The sequence below is a fragment of the Phoenix dactylifera genome, chromosome 12, assembly GCF_009389715.1.
Source record: "Phoenix dactylifera cultivar Barhee BC4 chromosome 12, palm_55x_up_171113_PBpolish2nd_filt_p, whole genome shotgun sequence".
Lineage (NCBI taxonomy): Eukaryota > Viridiplantae > Streptophyta > Magnoliopsida > Arecales > Arecaceae > Phoenix > Phoenix dactylifera.
The window spans coordinates 1,290,753-1,309,185 of record NC_052403.1 but is presented as its reverse complement, the minus strand read 5'-3'; the positions used below and the strand labels follow the sequence as shown (position 1 = coordinate 1,309,185).

At 38.7% G+C, this 18,433-nt stretch overlaps 2 protein-coding genes and 2 non-coding genes across 13 annotated transcripts; 1 reads left to right on the top strand and 3 right to left on the bottom strand.

The window, feature by feature from the left end:
- The first annotated feature begins 336 nt into the window (after positions 1-336).
- Positions 337-9,497, top strand: LOC103703485 (calcium homeostasis endoplasmic reticulum protein-like). 2 transcript variants are annotated; one of them, XM_039132245.1, is made up of 4 exons: positions 337-540; positions 1,734-2,855; positions 6,874-7,130; positions 8,452-9,260. In XM_039132245.1, the coding sequence occupies exons 2-4, from the start codon at positions 1,831-1,833 to the stop codon at positions 9,258-9,260; spliced, it is 2,091 nt and encodes a 696-aa protein (XP_038988173.1). In that variant the 5' UTR covers positions 337-540; positions 1,734-1,830. The 2 variants fall into 2 exon arrangements, with proteins under 2 accessions (XP_038988173.1, XP_038988174.1); XM_039132246.1 differs by lacking the exon at positions 337-540 and having other exon boundaries at positions 1,831-2,855; positions 8,452-9,497.
- A 1,198-nt stretch (positions 9,498-10,695) lies between these two features.
- Positions 10,696-15,481, bottom strand: LOC103703484 (probable tRNA-splicing endonuclease subunit Sen2). 9 transcript variants are annotated; one of them, XM_039132247.1, is made up of 5 exons: positions 15,374-15,481; positions 15,157-15,275; positions 12,293-13,217; positions 11,267-11,423; positions 10,696-11,173 (listed from the first exon to the last, which is right to left on the bottom strand). In XM_039132247.1, the coding sequence occupies exon 3, from the start codon at positions 13,052-13,054 to the stop codon at positions 12,308-12,310; it is 747 nt and encodes a 248-aa protein (XP_038988175.1). In that variant the 5' UTR covers positions 13,055-13,217; positions 15,157-15,275; positions 15,374-15,481; the 3' UTR covers positions 10,696-11,173; positions 11,267-11,423; positions 12,293-12,307. The 9 variants fall into 9 exon arrangements, with proteins under 9 accessions (XP_038988175.1, XP_026658919.2, XP_038988180.1 ...); XM_026803118.2 differs by having other exon boundaries at positions 12,293-13,095; XM_039132252.1 differs by having other exon boundaries at positions 12,293-13,095; positions 15,157-15,197; positions 15,374-15,458.
- LOC113462505 lies at positions 14,645-14,773 on the bottom strand. The gene has a single exon (XR_003384954.2). It is a non-coding gene; the product is annotated as a small nucleolar RNA snoR80 (small nucleolar RNA).
- Positions 15,161-15,259, bottom strand: LOC113462503. The gene has a single exon (XR_003384952.1). It is a non-coding gene; the product is annotated as a small nucleolar RNA Z157/R69/R10 (small nucleolar RNA).
- Positions 15,482-18,433: the final 2,952 nt, after the last annotated feature.

Sequence of the window (18,433 nt, the reverse complement as noted above, 5' to 3'; positions counted from 1 at the left end):
TAAATAATTCAGTTTGATAGTATAAGTAAAATGAACCATCATTCTAAGCTATTCTTTTTGTTAGGGGTTTGATCAGCTTTTAAATAGTATTTTAATTTAAATTCTTATGCCAATTCCATAAGGCTAAAAATATCATTTTATAAATATAATAACATTTCAAAAATCTAATAGAGGGTGAAAGCATGATAATATGCAAAAAGAATTGAATCTAGAAATAAATATGTAAATTATAATTTTACAGAAATAAATATATAATTGAATATTTTAAAGAAAAGTAATTCAAAAATCTATATAAAAAAATCTCGTGCCACAGCCTCTCAACTGGGTTGCTGAGGCAAGCCAAACCTAACCCTAACCAAGTTCCTCCGAGTCGGGCCCCGGGGTCGATTTCCTTTCGCTCATCGCATGCCCGTCATCCTTCTATCCCTCATCTCCCTCTCTCGATCTCTCCTCCCTTTCCCGTCACACCGCCGCCGCGGCCGGTGGAGCTCCGCCGCCCCCCCTCTCGATCGGACCGCAGCCATCCTTACCGGATCACTGGTAATCCTTCTCAGTCTCCTCTTCTCCTCTGTTCCCTCTTCTGCGCTGCTTTCTTTCTTCTCGATCCCCATATAATTTAAAGCCAAACCCCTAAGCCCAGTCTTCGAAATCTTAGTAGCTGGAAATGAGCCGCTTTGCGTGATTCCTAGGTTCGTCGCGTGGGGTTATACCCTGGTCCTTCTTCTTTTAGTCGTCTAAGCATTGGGATTTATCGCATAAAAAGGTTCTTTTCTTGTCTTTGATTTTATTTTCCTTTATAGGATTGTTTCGATTTAAGCAATTCTCTTATATTTGGTGCTGTTTTGTTCTTGATATTACTATTTAGAACGTAAATTTCACCACCAGTTTTGTGAGCAAAGTTTTATTTCTTTTTGTTAGATTAGCTTGATCAAGGTATCACAAAAAAAGGAAGATAAAGATTTTATTATTTTTAGAAAAAATCAAATAGTATTGCTGCTAGAGAGTGTGTTCTTATCACCAAATGTGCTGGTTTTGATTGGAAAAGGAACTTGTGTTGACGTGCAAGGCCTATCTTTGTTAGGTTTCGTTATTGAGCTAAAAAGTTCCTTTTTCTTGGGCTTATAAATTCTTGACCTTCTCTTGTTTAATGTATCCTGCCATGATTAGATAAAGTTTGCGAATAACACTGCATCAATATTGTTGGTTGCTGTGGCTGGAGCGAAAAAAAAAAGAAGAGAGGGGAAAAAAAGAAATTTTAGGTGATCTAATTAATCCTTTGAGCAACTTAGAGTGCTAATTATTCTCTCAGTAGCTTCGGCTTAATCCTGATGGCTGTTAGAATGCTCTTCCTTTGCTCTCTTATGCTTGTGCTAATTATCCTTTGTTTTCAATTTTGCTTGCCTTTTTAGAATGAACATCCCCTGTTTATGTCCTTAATAGGGCCTTTTCTTGTACAAGGTATAAGAAGTACCATTTTATGCCCTTGTCCATATGCATCTTTTACCTGAAAGATGAAATTTGTAGGGTGCTGTTCTTTGATATGTTGGAAATGTGGTTCCATGAATTTGGTTGGTGGTGATCATTTTTATACTGTTATTGTGTAGGTGAGCTATTATTATAATGTAATCGAGTCTTTGTTGTCTTCATGCTGTTCTCCTGCCTGTATGTTTTACTTTCTGGTGTAAATTTTACTTTCATTTTTCCAATATCTATGTTTGCATTGGTGCTTTCAGGTCTGCAGTTCATTGAAAGAGTCAGTAAGATTGCCTGGCTATTGATAGCTTCTGAATTCTATACACACCCTACACTGTTGGCTAGCCATACTCATTGATGGATCGGCAAGCTCATGAATATGCAGCAGCAATGGCCTTTGCTCAGCAGCAGCAGCAGCAACAGGCCAGTATGCAACAGCAACAGCAGTTTGGTTTCCACCCACAATCTCAACAATTCCCTCACCAAGTACATGGCCCACCTTTCCTGCCTCCTCATCCCTCGCTTCAACAAATTCCTCCCTACCATCGCCATGTGCCTCAGCAGCAGCAGCTATATCCTCCCCATCACCATCCCCTTCTTCATCTTCAACAACAGCAACAATCACCACCCCCTTTTGCACCCCATCCACCCCCTCATCTCATGCCACCTTCCCCTTACATGCACCCATTTGATTCAGCCCCTCCCCTAGCTGTGCCTCCTTCTGATCCTGAGCTACACAAACGAATTGATAAATTAGTGGAATATGCTGCCAAAAATGGCCCTGAATTTGAAGCTATGATCCGTGAGAAGCAGCAGGACAACCCTGCTTACAGTTTCCTATTTGGTGGTGAGGGTCACAATTACTACAAATACAAACTCTGGCTATCCACACGGCCACCTGGTTCAGCCTTCAATCCTTCCTTTCCTTCCTCATCTATGCCTATGATGCCTTTGTCTCACAATCCCATGTTAAATCCATCTCCCCTAAACCCTCCTCCCATGGGAGCTGGTGGTGCTCCAGGTTCTATGATGGGAACAGCTCAATTGCACCAGCCTTATCCACCTTATTATGATCAGCATCAGCAAGCACCCCACTCCCAACCATTCATGGGCCAAGCTCGAGCTGATTATGAGCCTTCAACGAGATCTTTCAAGGGCCTATCAGGACCACTTCCATCTGATGTTGCAGCTGAGCTTAATAATGTGCTGAGTAATCTTACAGGTACAAAAGAATCAATTAAGGGAGCCAAGATGTGGTTTATGCAGAGATCACCATTTGCCCCGGCTCTGGCCGAAGCCCTCAGAGATAGAATTTTTGCTCTAGATGATTCAGAGAGACAACTGCACATCATTTTCCTGGCCAATGATATACTTTTTGACAGGTCCTTTTTCTCTTTTCCTTTTCTTTGTGCAATCAACATGTAGCTGGAGATGCTTAACTTTTGATTTGTGTAACAGTAGCATTTAATTTTCTTGACGATAACATGCAACTCTTCCTGGATTTCCATTTGCTACCAGCCTTTACTTTCGACAAATTAACATTATATTTGTCATATCCAAACTGATGGTATTTGACATTTTCTTTAATTTTCTATTATCTTCAGTCGCTCGCATAAGCTTGCATAATATTTGCCACATAACTGGTCACACAGTTCGGCTGCATATCTAGTTGCATAGTGCTAAGTGGGCTGCCTATTTGGCCCATATGCACCCTAGCTGCCTAGATTAACCACACATAGGGAGTGCGGTGCAGTCAGAAGATGACCACTGCATATGTGGCCACATATACCGCTTCTTAAAATGGTGGACGAAGTATTACTAGTTGCAGATTGTCTTTATATCAATCTCATTAACTTGAAGTAGACGACTTGTACTTGGCTCCAATTTCCAATTCAGTTATGGTAGGTCTGAGGGTTTTCAGATAATTTTTTAGGTTCAATAATTATTACTTTTTTTCTTTGGAGACATACTCTGGGAATGCCATTACCAGGGTTTGAGCCCTGATCCTCTCCCTAGTGGAAAGGGATGGGAACCAGCTGATGTAAGGCTGGTTGAGCAATAATTGCTGCCTTTAATCCTGATATAAGGCTTCTTTCATGACATAGCCTTTGGGATGGGGATGAAAGAGAAGACCAAAGAAAATAAGAAAGGGGGGAGAGAGAGAGAGGGAGAGGGAGAGAGAGAGAGAGAAGGGTTGAACAGAGGGATGCCGAACTAACACATTATTTCCCATTTGAGAATAAGTGTAAAATTATAATTTTCGAGTCTCCCTAGATTTATTTTAAAAGGCACCTGAATAATACTGTAGGACAGTCCTAATGAATTTGCAACTTCCCTAACTCAAAACTATCATAAAATCGGGCTCTTTTGATTTAAGGGCTCGTTTGGTTCGCGGGAAGCATTTTTTCTCCTAGGAATATGATTCCTGAGAAACAAATTTCTAGGAAGAGGATGCCTAGGAAAGTACTTTTGGCATGTTTGGTTGACCATGGGAAAGTGACAAATTTCCAAAGTGCTTATGTTTGGTTGGTCATCCACTTTCCTGGAAAAGTTATGTATAATTCCTATTATGCCCTTAATAAAAATTAGGTCTTTAATGCCTCTTTAATATTTCTTTAATGCTGAAGGGCCTTTTTGGAAAAAAATAAAAATTGAGTGATTTCTGCCTCATGGGAAAGTAACTTTCCCATGTTTCTTATGGGAAAGACTTTTCCATGAAATGTGAGAATCATAGTCCCATGGAAATACAACTTTTCCGTCTCTCTCCTTTGAAAACTCCAACCAAACAAGAGGCATCTCATTACTTTTCCGTTGACCACACTTTTCCCCCTTCTTTTCCCGCGAACCAAACGAGCCCTAAGTGTATCATACACGAGATTCCAAATCTACCAAAATTTTGACTTCCTGCGTCAAAATGTATTTCTTTGTCAATCAAGATTTACATTCTAACTTTGAGGAGTTTTAAATAGCTGTGGTTCTTTCAACACTTTACTAGTTTTTAACCCTTAAATAGAGCTAAAATTAAAAAACATAAAATCAAAATAATCAGGAATCTGATTTTCATTATTTGCTTTTAATTTGTTGATCTTGCTGTGACATCACTACAATGAACTCTATCTTTATGCCGGATTTTGCGTTTTCACAATTTGATGGGAGTAATCTGTGTCACTTACAATTAGATGATTGACTTTTGGCTGCACATGATCTAGATCTACAGAACAAGTTCACTAATATAGAGTTGAATGAAACTGCTGGAGTGAAATTGGACAGATCATATTATTGGATATCCTTGCCCATGATTGTCAATTCAGTAGTTACATCTTGTCATGGGACATCATTAGCATATGACTTGAATAGCAAAATCAATGACTGCTAGATTTCAACTATCAGGCCTTCAATTGTTGGACTTCTTGTGCATAGATCACCATTGGGGATTTGCAGTGGATGGCCTTAGTATGCTACTTCTAGCATCATTATATCATCAGTTGATCTAGTATTGGACTCTTCCTTAATAGCCAAGAAAATGGGATTAGCAGCATCTTTTTTCTCAAAGGCTCAGGGCATGTTAGGTGTTGCAAAGAGAAGGATAAGCTATAAGCAAGGTTTTCTAGCTTCTCTTAGAAGCACTTTTTAAAATTTTCTTCTTGTAGAAGCACTTTCCTGGTACTATAACCAAACACATTTTTTTCAAGAAGTGCTTTTTTATATTAGAAGTCACAAAGCACTTTTTTAAGCAATACCAAACACGCCTGTAAACTAGTTGATTTAATTAAGAACAGCTGTATCTAAACATAACTGCATCTCAATATTTTTTCCCTTTTCTTTTTATTAGGCACTTCCATGCACTCTTTTCTTGTGGCTTTCCTTGTCCTTGACATGTAATTGTGGACAACCACACTATTCTGCCTTTGTAATGATGTAGCTAATTGCTCTATGAAGAAAGGGTTATGTAGTTTGGCTTTGATATCAAACTAATGTAGCCTGAGGAATAGGGTTATGCGGTTCTGCTTAGAGAGAGAATGAAGCAAGAAAACAAAAGAAGGAGAAGAAGAAAAGAGTTATGATAAATTACCACATCTTTTTTCCAATATTTGAAGACAAGTCTCAAGGTATAATTTTTAGCCCTCCTCATATCCTATTGTAAAAGAAAACACTTAAATGCACCAAAATGTAATCCCAGTAAGTGGAAAACTTTCCTCAGCTGACCTATTATCTGATTAGGAGCATTTTGATTTCTGTCTGTAAAAGATTTTACTCCAAACCAGCAAAAGTACCTAGTTTCCAGATCAATTAAATTTTGAACTCCTGAATTTGAGAAGTTTTGGACTACTTAAGACTCTGCAAGCACCTTCCTAAATTTCAGATTTCAAATAAATTCAAAAAATTGAAATTAAAATAGTTTAAAATCTCATTTACATATTTGTTGTGGTTTAACCTATATAAGGCATATCTGACCAATGTAATTTCCTTTTCCCGTTGCCTTCCATCAATGGTTGCTTCCTGTACTCTCCCACATAGCCATATTTGTGTATATTGTCCAAGGTATCTACATATCTGACCTAGTTTAGAATTCGTTACTCTCCTATGTTAGTGAAAATAAACCTAGTATCTTGGTTCATCCCGGTATTGTCCACCTACGTATTATAGTTTGCTAATTGCTTCATTTGGGCACATTGGAATCAGCCTGAGAACATGCAAAAATATTTAATAATTTTTTGAAGACGTGTAAAAGTGAAGAAATAGAGGTGCTACACGTGGTGGTTCATAATGGTAACTACAGTAGTTACTTTTCTGGTGCTTCTGATTCACAATGGCTGTTGCAATTTGTTGCATGGTCTTTATTTGTTTTGTCTATATCCCCAATGCTAATTTCTAGTTATAATTAGTGAATAACGCAGCCTTATTGTACTATTACAATTTTGAGCTAGCTCCACTGGTGTCTTTATCCCCAATGCTGTTTCTGCTAAATTTCTAGTTTATAATGGTGAATAGCATAGCCTCATCATTCATATTACAAGTTTGAGCTAGCTAACAGCAAATTTAGATTGTGCATGATGTAATTGGCCACTTCTCACAGCATCCTTACATATTGTTATTTGAATTCCAGTATTAACGATTCTCAAATGCATAGTTTTCTATGCATTTTTTTTTCTGACTTTGGATTATTGAAATCAAATTACAACAGAATTTTGCACAATGGGGATTTATCATTTTTTTTAACATTGCATTTCCTTCCTCGCAAGTAGACTTTACAATTTATTGAATGCTTCTCAGTTTAACATGGCTAAACTGATTTCCCTCCTGATAACTGCATTAGAGGTGGCCTTTCACTTTGTTTACCACCCAATGTCAATTTTATTCTTGCTAGCTGTTGTCTTGACATCAACCATACCGTTCCAGCTTGCAGCGGCGGATGAATCCTCAAGATCTTGATAATGAGGCTCTGGCATTTAAACCTGTACTTGGATCCATGCTTGCAAGGATTTACAATAATCCACACAACAAAGATTCTAACCAGTCTCGGTTGGAGAAGATTTTACAGTTCTGGGCTTTGAAGGAAGTTTATGACAAGGAAACTATTGCTACCCTTGAACTTGAGATGACAGGTGGAGCACCTTTGCGTTTAACAACACAGAGAGAAGCTTCAGATCCCTCAGGTCTCTCTCTCTCTCTCATGTGCATGCTCAACATGTTTCTGCGTGCAGAACATCTTTGAGCTTTTCAGAGCTTATTTTTCACCAGAAAAGTTTTAGTTACTTAACTTAATCAAGCCTTGAATGAACCAAAACTTGAGCATGCTTGTGAGCTCCCTAACATTTTTTTTGATGAGCATTGGTGAGGTTCTTCACCCATTAATTTGCCAAGCTTTTTGATGGACTACTTCAGAACATCACATATAGTACCTCCTTTATGAGTAGTCTCTTAGAACACTATGGTTCTCGCACCTCAAATTTCACTAAATTTTCCATGCAAAATCATGCTTTAGCAGCATGTATAGGTGAGCCATCCGAGGGAACTACACAGGTTAAGGGAGGTTGATCGAGTGTGGTAAATAGAGCTAATGACATCCTGGGTGAAAAAGCATTTTATTTTTCCAAGTTTTATATACCGTTGGTGGTGTCTATGTTGCTTCAAGCCCTAACACCTTGCCGCATTTGTTAGTACTGTCAAATGACCTTTTTAGTCCTAGAGCACTCTCCCTTGCCTAAGATTCCTAGGCATCACTTGGACTCACACAAGTTCAGAAAAGCTTCAAGTTATAATGGTCGCAGGCCCCCCCACTCTTTGCTTGAACTTTTTGTCTATGAATAAGTTGATCTACCCTTTTGTACAGATACTTTATCTTAAGGGCATAAGTTGTGTCAGGTGGTAATCCTGGTCATAATCATCATCTAAGAACATTTATGGAGCACCACCTTCCAAGTTCTAGCTCAGATTCTCTCCCTGGCGCAAGTGCGGAGGAGAGAGGTGCCAACCAGTGGACTAAAGTCCCAGTGGCATGTGTCAGGGGGTAATCATCGAAGAGTCAATAGCTATCAATTGTCTCTATACTAATCTTGACTTCATTTTACAGATCTTGTAGATGACATACAAAATAATCGCCATAGTGTTATAGAGGATTTTATTCTTTTTGCTAGTCATGCCCCCATTTCATAGCCTTGAACACTTTGAACTTTTGAAGACTTGCGTAATCCTCTGTTTTGACATTCCCTTGGCTCATGCATAATCCTTTTCCATACCATCTTATGCAAAAGAGTCTTCTTTCCTCCCAAAATATGTTATTGCATGCTCATGCATGCTGGATATGTCACTCTCTGACAACTTACAAAAAAATATTACAACTGTTTTGAGCCCCCCAGACCTACTTAAGCATAAGCCTGTAATGATTACTATTGACCATGACTTGTAGTAGTGTATTTAAATCAACTCTGAGGAGTTTTATGGTGCTAAACATTTTATTTTATCAAAACACTCCAGGATTGCAACATACACCTCAACAATGGCATCCAGATAAGCAGAAGTCTTCACCAGGTTCCCTAGATCAACAGGAGATGGAGAAACGACTGCCCTCTGCATCAGCCCTGCCATCCCAATTTGCACCACCTTTGTCTCAGCCATTCCTGACGAACCAATCAAACCAATTACCAGCTGGCATTTTCCCGCATGCTGCTCCAAATTTGTTTCCAGGGACTGTGCCAGTCCAATCAAATGCCCCTACAGTTGCACAACCACCAATTTCTCACTTGCAACCCAATTCTGCAGTCAACATAACCGACCAAAGCCCCCCGCCGTATCCACTGTTTCCCCCTGGTCTCATTCCTGGCATGGTCAGGAAGATGCAGATTGGTAGTGGTGTTCCCTACTCTCCCATGAGCCCACTAGACATACCCACTGTGATTCCGCCATCCACTGTGCCCCAGTCAGAGATTCTTGACAGAGTCTCGAAATTCTTCAAGGAAATTGGTGAGGTGAACCCATCCGAAGGGCCAATGAGACCATCCGACTCGAATGATGAAGATGGTGAGTATGAACATGAGCCTCCTGTTCGCAAGGGAGGGGCTTGCATTCCCCCACCTTCTAACTTGCAGGTGGACCCAGAGACTGGAACTTATGCAGATGGGAGCGTGGATCGCAAACCAGGATCAAGCAGCTCAGGCCGGTTGGGACTAGGGGCTACTGCAAATCCTAATGAAGTGAGTCAATATGATGATGTCTATACTTCGTACCGCAAGCAGAGAAGCACCAGCTACCATTCTTCCATGAGTGCAAGAGCTGCAGCAAGGTGATGAGAAGATTCTCGTACTTGATAGAATTTTCTTTGTTTTCCTTTTTTTTTTCCTTCTAATCAGAGAAGCCGAGGTTCTGTAATGCAAACCTGAATGTTGATGTATGCTAGGTTAGCTTTGCTATCGAACTTTGCTTCCTTCATGATGGAACTTTTTACCTGTGCAAGTATTATGATCAATGAACAGGTTGTATTATCATTTCCTAGTAACGAGCCCAAGATCAAGAGCCTTAATTCCTCTAGTTGGCTGTGGAATGCTTAAACTTCCAACGTTTTGAAGGATTTACGTCTGCAGTAATATAGTGATCATCAGGGTCAGAGTTTTGTTCAGTTTCAGTCATATTGAGGTCTTTGATAAAATGGCAGTCTAATATCTATAACCAGCATGGTCCGAATCGGTATTTCATATACAAAGTAGATTTTATCATCTCCTCCAGACGCTCAAATTGTAGTTACGGGTTTCTCTTTTAATTGCAACATTAGGATAAAGGTTCAAATCTATTAACCTCAAGCCCATCAGTAAAAGGAAGAAACAAAAGTGAAGCATGAGAGACTTGAAGCAGATGTTACTCTCCTTGCCCGCAATTTTGGGATTTTGGGATTGCAGAATCCAACTAACATGGTCATTTCCTGTGTCTTTTGGATTGTAAAACCTATGAGCCCTCAAGTCTCTTGGATTTCTCCTGTCTCGTCTTTTCGGACCTTTCCACACTCAAGTGGGAGATATCACTTGAATGCTTTGGTCAAGCGTCCGACGAAGCTCTCTGTGATCTAGCCTTGAGAAGAAAGGTCTTGTGTCCTCTGAGGCTACTGCAATCACCAGCCTTGTTTCTTTTCACTCGTGGGAAGGCCACATGGACATGTACCCTTACTCTGCACAGCCGATCTATGAGGCTTGTAGGGCAAACCAATCAAGGCTCCACTATTCGAGACATGCCTGTTTTCCCACTAGATTGCATTTTATAATAACCTGATTAAATTCATTACAATCATGGCTAAAATGTAATTGGAAGAACTCCAAAATTTGCAGGAGATATACATGTTCATCGATTTCTTACTAGCGATAAAATCAGAAGTTGGTGGTTCAGCATCATTTGACCTCCTTCCAGCTGCTCGCAATCAAAACGACCAGATATAATATTTTAAATTTCTGTCGTTAGACATTTAAATAATTTTTATATGAGATACACTAAATTATAAACACCTTTTCTCTGTAAGAGCTTCACAAATTAAACTGTATACAATGTAAAAGCATTCACCCTTGACATACGATCTACAGTATCAATCTCATGCACTGTTCGGACAGCATAACTGACATGTATCTCAATGCAGCTTAAGAAAATGTTGTTAAAGAAGCTGGAAACAAACTCAGAAGACTCAAGATCACTTGGGTAAAAACTGGGTACAGTAAAGGAAATCATTCACAAACAAAGCCATTTAAAGCTTCCCATGATCAACTCAGAGGAAAGAAAACCAAATTACATGTTATGCAAAATGTTTAATTACATGTTATGCAGAATATTTTATTGCAGAAAATCTATTATGGATCTTAGTAGTTGTAATCAATGCACTGCAGGGGGACAAATCATTGTGCTGCCATCTCAGGCTACAAACTTCTACTTCATCCTACTTTTTAAACTCAACTAACAGGACTTCAAGTTACACTGCAAAAAAGGATCTGGGACATTTGATAAAATGGACCCTGCATGGTTGGAGGAAATTTGAAAAGATGAATCACCCTATGTTTGGCATATAGGGTAACAGCACCGTCTTCTTCTTCAACCCAAGCTTTAGTGGTGAAGCTGATCACAGCCCAACTAGAACAGAGACTCAAAGCATGCTATTTGTTAAGATACATCACTCTTATAACATCTGCAAAGTTTTGCAGATAGTCTTAACATTCATGGAGGGAACCTACAAGATGGATGGCATGAGACACTCGTGAGCATTATGATTAAAGGCAAACAAAAAAAGGAAGAGGAAGAAGAAAGAAAAGATGATTCTTACTGCAGGAAAAACCACCAAGTCACCAGCTTCCACAATATCCTTTGTGATGGAGGTATTTGCTGCTAGTCCAAACTGATAGCCAAGTCAGGATCATGGACAAATCACTGGACTGCTGGAGAATTGTAACAAGGCCAAAATAAGACAACCCATGAATTCCCTACATTAAGATGCAAACACAATAGGTACTGTGGAGCTGTAAATAGGTACTGTGGATAATGAGACCACAATGTTACAGATGCATGGGAAACTGGTACAGAGGTGTTAATAGGTACTGTGGAGCTGTAAAGACTTGATAGAGACCTGAGGCTGAATTAACTAATCAGGGGCAGCAAAGCTGGGCATGCTCATCATTTTATCAGGATCAAACCCACTGTTGAATAAGCAGTTCCAAAATTCCTTGGGTGGATACAAATGTATTGGGCCAAATCATGCCAAATGTGAAAAAACCAGACCAAATTACATCACCTAAATCTTCCTCTGAGTTATATCCTCATGATCAAGTAGTGCAATCAAAAACTATATCTACCCATCTAATTATCCATCTAATGTTCTCAACGTTAGATGTTATCAGTTTACAAAATAACAATAGTTCTTTGCATTTCCAAGGGAACTGACTTTAAAAATCACAAGCTGCATGACTGAAATCATGACTATAACCATAACAGTCAAGCCCTGGATCATTTTTCCTTAACAACGATTCATATACAGGCAACCTCAGGTCGAATTGCACACAAACTCCCAAAAAAACAAAAGTAGACTCCCGGGCCAATCATAAAAGATTGGAACACAGAGTCCAGTTAGATACTAAGGAGGTACTAAGGAAACTACCAATCACAACAATTTATAATTCTTATTGAGTCAGCGATTGTATTAGTACAATAAAAACAGACTGTTGGGTTTGGTTGAATACCTTTGAAGAAAAGGAAAAATAATCTTGTAAAGCTAGTTCCATGAACAAAAACCTAAAGAAGAATGTAAGCATCCCACTAATTTAAGAAAGCTAATTAGGATGAAGGATTTAGAAACCTCAATATCTCCCTTTCAATCAACTCCAACAGCTTCTTCTAAGCCTTGATCCTCCCGACAGCGCTCTGGTACCCATCTTGTGATAGTTCGCTCCTCAACAATGAATTCTTCCAAACAATTTAGTGAATTCCTATCACTTCCATATCTTCTAACCATAAGAACTAATAGTGTCTTTGCAACTGAGCCACAGACTCGAAGGGTGCAATGCAGGTCAGACCACACCCTCAACCGACCGCTGCTTGTGTTGCCATCACCATCTGAAACCATAAGCACTGCATACTCTGAATGAACAAGAGCCGGGTGGTGACGGTAAGCCACATAGTCCACACCATACTGAATCCCTGGGCGAACAACCCAATTCTTAGAACGAAGATAAAAATATGCTTTGTAAAACTCAGGAAATGCTTCCCTTTTAGATCTGAAGTGATCCCACAACTCCAATTCACTCATGCAGGTTTCTTTGTCTCTTGAGACCTTAAGGCATTTTAGAGCATGACACAGATAGAAAGCCTCCTCTGGACCTAATTGGAACCATTGTTTATCCTTGTTAGAGGTAATGATTGCTCGGCCAAAGGAGGCCTTACTTAGAAGATCAGCTGACTCCGGTTCAGCTTCAAGAAGAATGTCACAGCCAGATAACAATGCATATGCTTCTGATTGGGTAAGAGAGACTTGAAGTTGAGCAACAATTTCCGACATAGGATTTGCATGGGCTATGTCTGCAAAACCTTTCCCCTTCCATCTCGGTCTACTTAACTCCATGGAGAATAATGTGTGAGAACGGATCCAATTGGGTGAAGTTCCTGATAGTGAAGAATAGTAATGGAAGAAACATATCAACAGTAATCTCCACTAAAGTGGCATAATTAATCAAACAGATAGTAAGTTCTTGGACTAGTGTGGTTAAAGTTGGACATGAATGCTCCTGCAATCATCAACAGAAGAAGCAAGCTTTGACATCTGTATTTATGTAAGATCAGCATGGAGACACTCAAATCGGGCAGATCAAGAAACCCTACAAATTTGAACAATCTTCACAATACCACAAGAAAGGACAGATCAAGAAACAAAATCAGGCATTTCAGCTCGAATCAAAATAAAAAGGTAAAAAGAGAGGAAAAGAACGAATTCTAATGGTAATTCTTTGGAGTTTTGAACGATCACCAGTGAAAGAACCGGCGGAGCGGCGGAGCTCGGCGTCGCCGTGAGCGAAGTTGAGCTCTGGCGAGCGCGGCGGCCGCGCTGGTAAAGTATGCGCAGCTTCGTCTTGTACGGCTTCCGCCCCAACATCGCAAAGGAGAACAGATTATAATAGGAGAGTCGAGACTCCCTCAGCGGCGGAGGAAAGACGAAGCCCTACGATTATTTAGTTTAGGGGTCACAGCATGGTGAATCAAAGGCTAATGAGAGAGGTAGGGTTTCATAACGTAGTGGTAACCGACATATCTTTGCCGAAGTGTCCTTTCCAGGAGCGGCCTTTGTTTGTGGTGCGCGAGTCCGTTCATGAGCTCTCTCTGAGTGTTTATAGAATTGCAAGATGGGCCATCTTACGAGCCCAACCCGATCCATTTGCCTATCTAGATTGGGCTTACTATGTGACTAGATGTGGTGAGATGGGTCAGGCTGTTGAATTTGAACAAATGAGATTCAATCAAATTAGGTTGGAGTAAATAAAATCAATTTTTGGTACAATTTTTTTTTGTGGGGGTACAAGAAAAAATTGCTCTTGATAGAACTAAATGTTAAAATCTTAAAACTTATGAGGATGTCCCAAACAGTTTTTAAAGCAAAGAAAGTTGTACCTAATCTACATACATACGACACATTTGAATAGTTGTAGATAGGGTGATAACATTGTCTAAAGAGTCCGGCCATATCGATCATTGATTACATCTGTGCATAATTTTATTTAAGCAGAACTTTATTTTTCAGCTAGATACTCTTAACTCCACACATGAATTTCTAATGACTAATCTCTAATTAATCAATAGAGAAAATAAACAATAAAATTATGTTCCTGACATCCTCATAATTAAGACTTTGTAGAAAATAATACGGTTGTTTGGGCTTAGATGATGGTCTGATTTATAAAATGAAGTGACTTGTGAATCATACATCATTAAATCTAAATAGCATTTATTCTATTCTTTTGAAACTGTTTAATCTTTTATAACACAACAAGAGGGAAATAGATCACTGCCACACTCTTTGTCAATGAATCTGATGGAACACTGATTAGATTTCAATACCCCACAGAGGAAAAAAAAACAAAGAGAGAATAGAAGTTTAAAGATCAAAATTGAGAAGAAGAGGAAAGACTTCCTGAACAAAGGGATGGGCACTGAAACAGCTAGATGTATGTGGCGTTTCCAGGATCAAATGGCACAGATGGAGAAGCCATAGATCAGGATGACCACATAAAACTAAATATAGCGTCCGAGCCATTATACCAAGAGGAACCTGTTCTCCCCCAGAATTGGTAATGGACGCATCCCCATCCCATTCCCATTCACATATGACCAAGATTTTGTCCAGATAAATTACTAAATAATAGGATTTGCATATTAGATGCAAAAAGAAAAATAAAGAACAAGATTAAAAAGACTGTCCTCATGATTATGATCTAAGAAAACAAACTAATTCCAACAAAAGATCAGGGAAGTACTTACATGTTAAATAAAATCAATAAACATCGAGAAAATCGAGATTTAAAATATTCAATGAAAAGAAAACAAAGCGGAAGATTTGGAAGGCATTCTAAGAACATTATGTCATGGAAATTAACAAAATACCACCATGAATGGATTAATTTTATGTAGGGAAAACAAATGTTTCTCTTGACAATGAGGAGGAATAAATCTTACAGATTTGAGAGCTCAGACAGCCAAGGGGTAGTCTTCAACCACTGGCACAAAAGACCAGGTGTCAGAAACTCTAGTCCACATAAAGCCTCATCACAGCGCCCCAAGATAATAGCAGAAATCTAAACCAAAATAACCAGAAAATGAAGCTTCTTCAGGGAAAAATCGGGAAAAATGAAAAAAAAAAATACACGAAATAGGAAAAGAGAAGAGAACCCACAGAGAAAGAAAACGCTACGAGAAAGAATCCATTGATCAATCGATGAAGAGAAATTGAGAGCGAGCGAGAGAGAGAAGATGAGGGAGGTGAAATACTAAAATCTCTCAGTTGTTGGAGATTTATACGCGCAAGGGGGTTAGGGTTTCCACCAATAACCGGTTGAAGTTTCGAGCCAGCTAAAGATTGTGGCCTTTGGATTTGCATCGGATGGACGACTGTAGACGGCTAGCTGTTGGGTATTGTAGGGAGAACCGAACCTGGCCGCCGTGCGCGGCCGAGCATTAAACTACTTCCAAAAATTTTAGGCGGAACGTGGCTGCACCTGGGCTTGGTCGGGCCTGGCCCATCTTGACGGGGCTTGGGTCGGCCTTGGCCCATTTCCCGCCGCCTCCTCCTAAAAGTGTGCCATTCTACATAATGCTGTAAGCTCTTGTATTGCTCAATCGAAGACCAAATACGCTCAACTGAAGCCTGCTAAGCAAAGCCCAATTATGTGTATTTTGTTTGGTAATAGGAAGTGAAGACGCACGCTGCGAGCGTATGAAGGCAATGCTGGAAGTGACCGCCCTAATGGAGGAAAGCCCTCCCGCCGCACTTCCTGACATTGTTCAATGCAGGACATTTTTGCCGACCAATCAGCCACCAGATTTGCTTATTGGAGAACATGAAGACAAGCAAAGTTGGGCAGAGTGGTGCATAAAGGGATGGAAATGGATCGAGTTGGGCCAAGCTATGCGTGATCCCGACTCAATCCGATTTCTTATTCGGATTCTAATTTTAGACTCGGATTGCATCTAATAGAAGATCAGATTTGGTTGGATTGAGTCCACGGCTACATTTTTTGACCTAGCAAGTTATTCGGGTTAAGTTCCAACCCAAAAAATTGATATTTGCATAATTTTTTTTATGTAGTTTTTTTTTTGCATGAATACCCTTTTGAACATCAAATTTTGCATAAATAGCCTTCAAAATTGATATTTGCACGTATACCCTCGTAAAACACCTGTTTTGCTATTATATATTTTTTTATTCTTATTTTCACATATGTACCAACGCCATCTAATGCCGTTAAAAAATTAATGGTCTCAAATTAAAATGACTAAAATATTCTTGACGGATAGATGTGAAAAAAAAACGTTTATATGACAATAGCGATGGAAGACAAAAAACTAATTTCAAAATTTTATTTTATTTTTAATTAAAATAAATATAATTTTGATTAATTGTGTTAGAAGGTATTTGTGCAAAAATAGTATTTTATGAGAGTACAGAAATAAATATAAATTTTAAGAGGGTATCCACGTAAATTTAAATTTTTAGAAGGTACTCATGCAAAAAAAAAACCAATTATAGTGAAAATATTTCTAGATATTTCTAATAGGGTTTTTGCATGGATATCCTTCTAAATATTGGATTGTGTATGAATACCCTTCCAAAATGGATATTTGCATGTATACCCTCGTAAAATTCTGTTATTGTACAAATGCTCTTAATATAACAGTTGTTCTAGCCATGTTAAAAAAATTATATTAATATTAATTAAAAATAAAATAAAATTTTGAAATTACGCTATTGTCCTACGATTGCACGCCGCGCATGGAGCGTGAGCGGGCTCACGATCGTGATCTCCTTCTTCTCCTTCCTCTTTGTTTCTGCAATCCAAATTCTTTCTGTCTACCTAGGAAAGCCAACTAACAAAGAATGAGCCTAGGGAATCAAATAAAGAAGAGCACCTAACCCATAACAGTAAGTCCAAATTCATCAACTTTTACTGTTTACTATTTAGGAACACCAACCAACATATAATTGCTAAGGATTGCACCAGATCCCTCTTTATAGTTCTCTAGACAGGTTCCATCAATGTTTCAAGAAATATTGGAATGAAAATCAAGGAAGAGATGGTGTGACATTCTAGCAAGGAAGATGGTGTCAGGTCAAACCAAACACTGGCACCAATAAGGTTCTCGATCCCATCAATATCTGACTAGGACTTGTGAAAGAAAAGGTGGTTCTGCCTTGGGCTATCCTAGTGAAGCCCTTGGAGGATAGGCCCAAGGAATTCAAGGTAAGAGAAGGAGGAGAATTATTTTGTGCATTAAGCTGATCTCCTATTTTGTGCAGAGGTAGTATCAGTAATCTTTTTAAACAATGACAGTCGACTCAAACCATCAACTTCTTTCTCATATTTAGCTTGCTATCATTCTGTCTGAAGGGAGAAAAGAACATAGACAGTGGAACCCCTTTACTATTTGGCGGTGTTCCCAAATAGTAAACAGTAAAAGTTGACGAAGGTTCTTACTGCTCAAGAATTTGGACTTACTGTTATGGGTTAGGTGCTCTTCTTTGTTTGGTTCCCTAGGCTCATTCTTTCTTAGACTCTTAGTTGGCTTCCTCTCTAAATTCTTCCTATCTACTATAAAAAATTGCATGAATATTGTTATAAAGTTACTATTTACTTATATACCCTTATAAATATTTCTATTTGTACGTCTACCATTAAAAATATTTTAGTTATTTTAATTTAAAATCGTTAATTTTTTAACGTCTTTAGATGGCATGGCTACATATGCAAAAATAAGAATAAAAAAAAAAATAGAATAGCAAAGCAAGTGTTTTAAGAGGGTATACATGCAAATATTAATTTGGATGGGTATTCATGCAAAATTCGATATTTAGAAGGGTATTCATGCACACACAAAAAAAAACCTTTATAATAATACGAGAACATGAAAAGTTTAGAGTTTGCCACACTCAGATCATCACAGAGGAACAACATGAACGCACTGAAGAAATGACAAACTGTTTTAGCTCCATGCACCAAGGGAAAAAAAAAAAGAAAAGAAAGAGAACTATGATCGGTAAAGACACCAAGAAGAGAAGAGTTGAAACACGAAATAACAAACTCAAAACCATCAAAAGCTTCAGCAGAAATACAAGATTGTATCAATTCTCATGTTACCACAGAAAAACGCTTATAAGTGTCATTCCTTCATCAATGCGGAAACTAATCAAAAAGCATAATAAAATTCTAAAATTGTTAAAAAAAATACTTTTTGTTCA

What these genes read in the sequence shown, in the direction of transcription:
- LOC103703485 (XM_039132246.1), top strand. Translation starts at nt 1,831, where the DNA reads ATGGATCGGCAAGCTCATGAATATGCAGCAGCAATGGCCTTTGCTCAG. An exon ending in AATGATATACTTTTTGACAG is followed by an intron (nt 2,856 to 6,873) that starts GTCCTTTTTCTC and finishes ATACCGTTCCAG; the next exon opens with CTTGCAGCGGCGGATGAATC. An exon ending in AGAAGCTTCAGATCCCTCAG is followed by an intron (nt 7,131 to 8,451) that starts GTCTCTCTCTCT and finishes AAAACACTCCAG; the next exon opens with GATTGCAACATACACCTCAA.
- LOC103703484 (XM_039132247.1), bottom strand. Translation starts at nt 13,054, where the DNA reads ATGGAGTTAAGTAGACCGAGATGGAAGGGGAAAGGTTTTGCAGACATA.